This window comes from Centroberyx affinis, unplaced genomic scaffold, assembly GCF_046629955.1.
Source record: "Centroberyx affinis isolate AG114_WGS23_722 - 3 ecotype Tasmania unplaced genomic scaffold, CSIRO-AGI_Caff_v1 ptg000419l_1, whole genome shotgun sequence".
NCBI classification, from domain to species: Eukaryota; Metazoa; Chordata; class Actinopteri; order Beryciformes; family Berycidae; genus Centroberyx; species Centroberyx affinis.
Genome location: NW_027279084.1, coordinates 344742 through 355094, shown reverse-complemented (window position 1 = coordinate 355094; position 10353 = coordinate 344742). Strand labels below are relative to the sequence as shown.

The following is a 10353-nucleotide window of genomic DNA, read 5'->3' as shown; positions in this document are numbered from 1 at the left end:
TCTCACTCCTGACCATGGCAATAGCATCATGGTAACTTATTAATAACCACTGTTGTACAGAACAATAAAAACGTATCAATATAGTTTGTAGAACCTAGATTAAACGTGGAGCGAAACTGTAACAAAATATAAAAACTGAAAAAAATGTGAAACATAATATTCTTCAAAAAACGTTTTATTTTGGAGGATTTGGACCGGAAGTCCTCTTCCTTTGTATTGCGGCACCTTGACACTGGTAAACCAAGCCAACAGGACTTTATGGGATGGGAACAGAGGAGTGTATCCCAGTCTTTACTCCTCTTGACAGCTTACTGTTGAGTAGCAGACACGGCGACGGACTTGGAGACCTAATGTAGTGAAACACAGACAGCAAACTACTGACACAGTGAAGTGCTGCGGGGGCCAAGAAAAATGGGAGCGGTGAAGTGAAATCGTCTAAAAAGCGGACTGTCCGGCTGTAGGGTCTTACTTGGTGGTCGAGGTAAGTCGGGACATACGAGGAAACTGAGAAAACACAAGTAGGCTAACCTTTAGTTACTCCTTTTCTGTTTAACAGCCTGTGAAATCTTCGACCAAAACCACTAGTTAGTATCGGACACCGCAGCGCAGAAGCCCAGCAGACCTCTGGTCAGATCAGATTTCACTTTGCTTCGGTTTTGGAGAAACCGCCGTGGTTGTTTTTTTTTTTTTGACGCCCCGAGTAAATGCCCGGGCTCTTGTGTGTGTGTTTACCACGAGTTAATTTGAGAAATACAACTTCTAGAGAGTGTTAAACGTGTACAAAACTCTTGTGAATGATGCGCGCAGAAGTGACATGTGGAGTTGTGATTGACAGCAGAAAGGGGCGGGGGATTGACACATGCAAGATAACGTTAGAGGTTCAAAGAGTTTAAACGACAACAGTTTTTCTTATATTTCCCCACCAAAAAGGTTGGAGTGGAAGAGACTGCTCTGCACCGATTGCCACGGCTGCAAGAAATTTGATCTGCAGAGGTACCCGATGTGTGTTTGCCCTCCTCTAACTTCCCAGGGCATGGCAGGGGTCCTGTGGCTCACTTTGTAGTAATGCACAAAGAAGGGCAGGGAGGCCTTGTCAGAGTGGGTCCAACATTAGGGGATAGGTGGGGAAAAGTGCACAGGGAGCACAACCTGGGCACATAAGGATACACACACACAGAGAAAGAAGGGGTCTGCACGGGTTCTTTGGTTAGAGTATGGGTTCTATAATGGAACCATAATGACCCAAAACAACCTCTGATTGGTTGAATGTTATTTTTGTAACCAAGCAAAGGACCCTTTCCTTTCCTCCTCCATATATTTATATTGATATCAATTTGAGCATAACTGAATTTCAATGAATACACCTTTTGCCATGTCTACTGTAGTTATCTACTAAGCTAGACAGCCTAGATTTATGTAGTTAAAACTGAAGTAGCCATAACATGATTATCAATTATATTCATGGCCATTGAATTGCCACTCCTCCAGCGAGTCCTTCATCAGTATTTTCTCTCATCTTCACTAGTTTGATGAATTCAGTGAGCTCTATCTTGTCAAATCGTCTCCTCCTTGATTGTAGGTTTATTTGCTTACTGTAACTATGAGTGTCTCATTGGTGCCTAATTGTTTTAAACACTTAAGTACCATCAATTTAATTTGAACTCCCTGCCTCCCCTCAGTGTCATGCATTAATTTGGCTTAAAAGGATTAGTGTGGCTTCCCTCTTCTAATTAAATTGTTTTCAGCCTTCAACTTGCAGATTAAATTGGGACAGTGTAGTTTCAATGACATGGTGAAGAAGACCTCAGAGCCGTAGTGGATAATGAGTGGATTTAATTATGAAGGTCACATCAGGGTCAGTGTAGATGCTACATAGATGTGAAGATTATGCCCAAAAGCTTCAATATGAGCACTAAACAGATGTGTAGATAGTGCTCACTACATTCACCCAATCTACCTTCTACAGTTTGCTTTCAAATGTGCTTCAAGTTCCTCCTTTTCATGCAGCTAAATTAAGAGGAACCTTCTTATTTGACTTGAAACAGTTGCAGTTGTTTATGGGCTGTTGAATTGATTAACATGAATGTAGGAATGTGTTGTATCAGGTGTAGGACCTGACCAATAGATATCACTGCACTTATCAGCTGATATTGGCTTTTGACAGATACAATTGTCATTTTCCACTGATAACACACTAATAGGATTTGCACAAAAAGTGATTTTGCCTAGAAAAGACTAAAGGTTATTTTTAAGATTATGTTGTTTAGAACATTTTCTTCCTTTTAAAGGGTCAAGTCTACAGTAATCATGAGGTGAGAGGTTATAACTGAGTAAAAATGATGCCATTAAACTAATCATTATTGGCAGATACATTAGGCTACATGTTGGTAATTTTCCACCCCAGTTATTGCTATTGGCCCCAAAAATCAGTAATGGTTGGGCCCTAGAGGACGGCAAAGGTTGTTGAAGTGTGTGTGCTGCATTCCCAGGATAAAGGTGTCAAAAGACTCCTGAAAGTGAGATGGTATTGGGCGTGATTTCACAGGCCGCTGCCAATTGTCCACTACGGGGTTCGCAGCTCTAACTGCCGTTGGCTTTGGGTAATTACAGTAGTTAGAATGTGTCTGATTTGAAGCCAGCGCTAACAACAGTTCGCCGTTAACTGAGATTTATTGGTGAAAGGTTGAGAGGAACACCTGGTGTAGAAAGTTCACAATCCCCAGTAAAGCAACAGATGGAGCGATGGATGCAGGCAGGGAAGGAGGGATGGAGGGATGTAGCTACAAAACCAAGGAGAGGAGATGGGGTGCTGACTTGGCCACCAGTGCGGTAGATATATAAACCTAATGACCACTTGGCTTTACCGTCGGTTTCCCACGTTTAGTCAGCATATGGCTTCTCAGTGGTTTCTTAACAAGGCAGATCGCTTTGAGGCTTGTGGTTTGTGTGAGGTGAGACAGCCTTGTAACTGTGGAATGGGAGGATAATGCCCAAGGACCTTCCTTAGTGTTGCAGTAATTATTTTTATAACAGCTAATGAGGTAATGCTTAAATGGAAAATGAGAGTTTAGCCTTTGCTGTCAAAGCAGAAGCCAATATTTGAGTTTATTTCCAAAACACTATACATGTAGCCTGGTATCCAAATTCGAAGAGTGCTGAAAACTGCGATTCATAGGGGCTGGATACCAGGCTACTATACATGTGGTTTGGAGAATAAAGACATTACCTGAAGTTTAACAGTAAAAATATAGTGGATTCAGTGGGTCAACTTAGGACAAGTTTCCCTTTAAAACATACCACACATTTAAAACATTTTGTAGTTTCATTTTTATTTTGTGAGAGTTTAAATGTTGCCTTTTTTACATTTTATGAAGGACGAAGACTTTATCCATGTCTTTGTTGTGGGTGTGGCATTCAGTGGAGAACTAGTTATTTTCTAAAGAGCACAGTAGCAACATGTTTTGTTCAGTAGGTGAAAGATTTGTTTACTCAGCTTAATTTGACAGTCTCAAAGACAAGCCCGTTCTTGTTTGGTCAAAAACTGCAGTTGGGGGGACTTGGGCCTTTAGTCAAAACACACACGCACACACAATCTGAACGCCTACACACACACACTTATTGGGGGAAATGAGATATCTTCAGATAGTAAACTATTGCTTGATATAAGAGATCAAACTACAACAAAGCCATCCCCCACATTCAGCAGCAGTAGAAAAACATAGTACACTCATGAAGCATTTAAAAAAAAAAAAAAAAATACTATGAAGCAAGCAACCTGACTTCATTTACTTTTGCCAATTTGAATTGTCCATTACATTTATGTACATTTAAATGTATTCAGAGCAATTGAGAATGAGTGCAACAGTAGAATAAACTGAATTCCTAGACTGACAATATTACAAGCAACCAGTAGTAAGCAGTGCAAGGGTCAAAGCACAAGAAACACTGCACAGAAATGAACAGCTCTCTCTAAGTAGACTTTGAGCCATCTTAGTCAGCCTGCATGTTGACCCACAAGTACAATGCAACTATGCAACCTCATCCTGTTACATAAGCTAACATAAATAACCTTAGCTCCAATGAGATATACCTGATAATAATTTAAAGCCGTAATCTGAGAGTTGAGTGCATCTATACTGCGTGCCTTTAAGAAAGCTTTATGTCAAAATGTCTGTGGTCAAATAAACATCACAATTTGCAGAGAAGAGTGCACTGCTATTTTTCCTCTTTTTACAAGAATAGTCTATACCAATATGCACTAGTTTGTTTGATTTGTGAAAGGTATGACTTTCTCATGGGAAATATTTTTTTCTACATACCGCCCCATTCCTTCAAGTCTGTAGATCATTTTCTGTGAATTTTGGATCAAAATGCTCTGTTATGCCCTCTTTTTCTTGCATTGTCATTTAGGAGAAATGTTCTTAAACATTATAAGAAAAATAAGTTTACCACCACACTCCTTTGGTACACTGTGCTAAGTGAAGACCCAATCCGTAATAGCAGTATGATGTCTCCTGCTGGAACACGGTTAAGTTAGCCTACTTTACATAGTGACTGGTGGGATTATCAATTTCTGATACACAGATTGACATAGATTACTGACATGAGTTTTACATGCATGTGTAGGCTAATGTTTGAAAACTCTGGATTGTATCGTTAATATATTACTTTCTGCTGTGTCATGACAGAGCAGCTTGACTCTGACCGCTTGTTACACAACTCCAACCTCTGTCCAACTTTCTTGTGTATTTATGTGTCAGTGTGTGTGTGTGTGTGCGTGTGTGTGTACTCTGTGGACATAACGAGTACGATTTATGTGTGCTGCAATGATGTTTAACTGATCTAATTCAAGATTAGATCATTTACCTCCTTCAATGGATACTGGGTGAGCTCTATTCAGCTGTCATTTACAGATGCTTAGACGGATCTGGCGACAACTAAATAGAGGTATGATAGGCTTATGCCATGTTCTTCTATGGTTTTGATGTAGAGATGTTTTTGGTATAGATTTTAGCTTAGATTATGTATTCACTTCTTTAGCGAATCTTATTCTAAATTATTGACACATTGAGCACATGGATCTGTGGTGTGATTATCCAAATGTTTTTATTTTGAATGTGTGGGCTTTGTTTTCTTCATATAAGAATTCCCATTGTCTTTTATCCTTTTTGAGGCTTCCTTTGCTGTTATTTAAGATGTAGTGCGTCTACAGCAGCTAAACCTTAGGACAGTATATTTTTCACAATTGGAAGTTGTTGCTGTGTGCTTTTTTTGTTTTTTGTCTGAATGCGCTTAGGACTCCAAAGGGCTCAATACTTTATCTCATTGTGCTCAATTTCTGAAGAGGTAAGAGATATTTTAGGGGCCTTGAGGTACAATGCACTCCGTTTTCTTTCTTACAACCATGCATGCTCATTGTAGTGTGTAAACTAAGAAAGTGCAAATGAACTCTTTGATCAAGGAAATTAGGTCACACCCGCTGGGAAACTAAGGAGGAGGGAAATTAGGGCTGCTCAAGTCGCATGAAAAATGCTTGAAGTGTTTCCAGAAGAGTAAAAACAAAGACCTTCAAGGTGGCATTCCAATTTCTAAAATTACAAACAAGGTGCGATCTTAAGGAGTTTTTGATGAAGGTTAGAGATTTGTTGGGGAATGCTAATCAGGTGATTGAGGTATAGTGCTTTTTTCACAGACAATGATTGTGGCTTGGAAGATGATTTGAGCATTACTGGACATGATTGGCTGTCATGTGGTGAATGAGTCCATAGTTGAAATTGAAACTTTATAAAAAAAAAAAATATTATTATTATTTTTTTGGGGGGGGAGGGGGGGGTGCCATGCTACACCCAGTGCAGGCTAATTAGGATGTTTGCGTCTTTGCATGTCCTTGTGAGACAGCCAGGAGTATTGTGTTGCTCAAGGACATGTCATTGGCTTTGACACATTGGCTGTCAAAGGGCCAAACGTGTGACCGTTTGGTTATGATCCAGTTTGTTTAACCTCCCTCACGCACAGTCCTATCATCTTTATGAGGATCTTATCAGTCTGCTGTCTACTTTCATTCAACACGGGTAGTAGTACATTTTATGACAGTAATAATTCACTTATTGGTCTGTTTGTAAATTATTTTGCACGATACATCCATCAGAAACAGCAAACAGCACAGCATTATGAAACACAAAAAGGCCCATGTATTGGTTATACGCCCTATGAAAGCTAAAAAGTTTGGAAACATATTCGAAAAGTATTCACTCAGAACTGTATTAGGCAAATCTGCGTTTATGTATTCTGCTCCCTCTTCAGGGAACACTGCAAGTTGAATTTTGATTTTATACATAGTTTTTTTCTGTACCTTGCTCTTTCTTTGAATTATTCATACTTTGTTGTATATCCGTCTGCTATGTTTGTATTTGTCTTGATGCTGCTTTCTCAATGAGGTCTCCCTTGATAAAGAAATTCTTGACCTCAGTGTGAGTAGCATGAGTAAATGAAGGTTAAATAAATAATAAAATTGTTGTGTCCCCACCCAGAGCACAATGGCACTCCTCGTGTGGCTTGGCCTGTTGCTGCTGGTGGCCGTCCAGTCCAGCGCTGTGAAGAACTGCCACCCCGGCTGCCGCTGCGAGGTGGAGAGCTTCGGCCTGTTTGACAGCTTCAGCCTGACCAGGGTGGACTGCCGAGGGCTGGGCCCCGGCGCCGCCATGCCCATCCCCATCCCGCTGGACACTGCCCACCTAGACCTGTCCTCCAACACCATGGGCCCGCTCAGTGACGCCATGCTCGCTGGTCCGGGCTACACCACCCTGGTCAGCCTGGACCTCAGTAGCAACCATATTACCAAGGTCAGTACTTGGAGGAACTCGCATAGATCTCTTGACTTAATTTAGTATCAAAGTGGATGTCCCGGATAAATCTTCTTTGTTTGCTCCAAGAAATATGGGGAGAAAAGATAGTTATCGTCACAGACTTGAAGCTCCCTTGAAAATAAATTCAAAACTAGAATGTGATGCTAAGAGTCTGCTGTGATGACCTCGTCCCCCCTCTTCTTTTCTTCTTTTTCCTCTTCTTACTGAATCTTCATCTCCTCCTACTTCTTCTTGTATTCCTCCCTTTCCTACTCCTTTTACTGCTTCTTCCCTTTCTTTTCCTCTTAATATATCTTCTTTTACCCCTCATCCATCTCCTCCATGCCTCCTGATTTCCAGATAAGCCCCAATGCCTTGTCCAAGCTCCGTTACCTGGAGACTCTGGATCTGAGTCACAACTCCCTGGACAGCCTCTCCCCCAGCTGCTTCTCCGGCCTCCCTCTGGCTGACGTCGACCTCAGTTACAACGACTTCCAGGAGTTTGACATGGACGTCTTTGCCACTAAAGTCAACGGTGGATCCGTCAGCGTGGATCTGTCTCACAACAAGCTTGTGTCTGTCTCCAGGAGCTTGCATGAAGGAGTATTACACATCCAGAGCTTAAGTCTGACAGCAAACCGGCTGACAAGCGTCCCGCGGCTGGCAGGAGTTCCGCTGAGGTACCTAAATTTAGATGATAACCCCATCGCCCACATCGAGGAGGGAGCCTTCGCTCACCTAAAAGACCTGGTTCACTTATCACTCAGCGGCCTCCACGAGCTTCGGGAAATCCAGCCTCACAGCTTCAAGGGCCTGCAGAGCCTCCAGGTTCTGGATCTGTCCAACAACCCCAAGCTCAAGACACTGAGCCCCGCAGTTTTCAGCGGACTGGGCTCCCTGCAAGAGCTGAATTTGTCCAGCTCCGGGGTGACGTCCTTGCCAAGTAACATGCTGAGCCACCTGCCCAGTATTAAGAGTATTACACTGGGACAGAGCATCCAGTGCTGGAGGACCCAGAAACAGGGACAGTTCCACAGGCAGCTGGGGCAGGTCCAACACAACGAGGTGCTGAACTGTAACGTGGAGGGCATCGTGTTCTGATGGATCACTCTGCACACTTCTGACGCCAGAACTGTGCCTTCTGTGCACTTTAATATGCAAAACACTTTGGTTATTCCTGTCACTCAGTTATTTCTCTTATATGTTCCCTGGTCCAACTTTGGAATTAAGTATGTCTTAATGGTTTAATAAAGCCTCCATGAACACTTGACAAGAGTGTCATAGATGCTGTACCTTTCAGAAACACAACTAAATAGAGTATTTTGAAAGGCAATCTCAAATTTTTGGCTTGGCTTGGCAAACTTTACATGTACTTGTATTCTCCATAACCCACACAGGGTCATTTCTTTTGCATCTTTACATATCTTTTGAAATGTTTATGGACCAATCATGAATCCAAAAAGTTATTAATTTCATTTTAATTGGGGCCATAGTAAGTGATAGAGCTGTTTGTAATTTGCACTTATTACAGTTACATGGGGGATTTTTAATAATCCACTCACACATGGCCAAAATGTCATGCAGTGTAATACAACACCTACTATGCATTGCTTATGATAACCACACTGATGAGTACCTATGCTATCTTTTGACCACTAAGGTTTTCCTTTTCACTTTGAATGTGGTGCTGGGTTGAACTGATTTACAAGAAGCATACACATGTGAGGATATCATTGTCCATCATTCCCTGACAATTTATTGAAATATGTACAATCCAAGGACCATGATTCATTTAGTACAGTCTGGTTGTCAAACCTCAAAAAATGTCTTCCGGTACTAAACCTAATTGAGGATAAAAATGATTTTTATATCTGTAACGTCCACAGAAATACTATTTCATTACTTGGCTTTACCAATACCAGCGAAAAGCTGTCCATGGTGTTTGGATAATTAGTCTATATAAATAGTGACAATCAGGGTGGTCCACCTTACTGTCACTGCCACTACCTTACAAATTGGGTTCATGCTGCCTTTACTTGGATCTCATTGGTGTATGGTTTGTTTCAACCATGTTACGCAATAGGAGTAAACATTGTTGCCCAGGAGTTTTTTTATGTTATCAAATCAATCTCCAGTTGTGCAAGACAGTTAGAGTGTTTCAAAACACAACATTGGACCAATGAAGTGTCATAAGTGTCACAAACCTTAGTAATATGAAGTTACATTTGCCAACATCTGTTCATGTTGAAACACCCAGCTGCACTGTGTGTAATGTGTATGTAAACCTGCCTTGGCATTCCTGTGGCATTACTATGGACCTAAGAAGACGATCAGCCTCAAGACTGCAGATGAGTTTTTGAATGTCAAAAATCTGTAGAAGAGGGTTGGGGCCAATTCACTTTCAACTCAAATGAGTTCAAAATGCAAAGTGAAACTTCCATTCATAATGTTATAGTTATTTCATTCCAGGTAAGAAGCTTTTAAAGAAAAGACTGTATCAGTTGTGGGATTTCAAAGGAAATTCACCTTTTGAACTGGTTGAATTGAAAGTCAAATGTCACCAACCCTGGTATAGAGGTTTATATTTATGTAACTATACTGTACATAACTTTATATATGAATCATATGTAATAAATTGACTATGCTCACGCTTGTGGTTTGAATGTTGTGTTTCTCACGTAGGCTATGACACATCACCTCACATTAAAACGTCTTGGCAACAATCATTAGGTGAGTCAGTGGAGGAGGATATGCAAAGTTCCAGTTTGAAACTAAAACATGTGAGGGCCGATTTTGTCAGTGTCTCTGCTGTATTTCACAATTTCACAGAAATCCTGGATTTTCAGCGCAGCTTGTGATCTGTTACTATGCACAGTACTGACTCATAGCAGGGTGTGTCTCTTTACAATACAAGAGGAAAGCTTAGATCTTAGTGGTTTACCCTCTCAGCAGTTTATTTACTTTTACAATGCAGTAACACATAGCGTAGAAGCTTCTTGCTTTATTTACTTGACAGTTCCTACAGATACACACTCGCACACACTTGTGGTCTTGAGTGGTCCTTTAAAACACAAGTGGTCAGACACACCAGGACTTGGCGAGGGTTACCGCACTCCGCTGGCCTGCCTCCCTAAAGAAAAGGGGGCGACTGAGACGGAGACAAGTCGAAAAAGGAGAAAGAGAGAGAGAGCCGAGTCTCAGTAATGGCGGCTTACAGATCTCCTCTGTGCGCCTGGCAGTGAGTGTTTCATTGTGAGTTTGTCCCGTGAGACACAGAGAGGCATTCACATTATGCCCTCTTGCCTTCTGTGACACTGCCAACCACAGCTCCTTTGAAATTCTAAGACACCCATATGCCAAAAACAGGCAGAAAAAGGGCTGACTAAACAAAGGGGTTTTCACAGATTGCATCAGGGTTGTATGCGTTACAATACTCATGGAGAAAATGGGCTTTGTGTCGGGACAGCTAGAGGAGAGAGGATCAGCAATACTAGAGTTTTCATTAGTG

At 41.4% G+C, this 10353-nt stretch overlaps 1 protein-coding gene across 1 annotated transcript; it reads left to right on the top strand.

The window, feature by feature from the left end:
- Nucleotides 1–257: 257 nt before the first annotated feature.
- On the top strand, nucleotides 258–9494 carry tsku (tsukushi small leucine rich proteoglycan homolog (Xenopus laevis)). The gene is made up of 3 exons (XM_071516639.1): nucleotides 258–481; nucleotides 6531–6842; nucleotides 7206–9494. The coding sequence occupies exons 2-3, from the start codon at nucleotides 6537–6539 to the stop codon at nucleotides 7944–7946; spliced, it is 1047 nt and encodes a 348-aa protein (XP_071372740.1). The 5' UTR covers nucleotides 258–481; nucleotides 6531–6536; the 3' UTR covers nucleotides 7947–9494.
- Nucleotides 9495–10353: the final 859 nt, after the last annotated feature.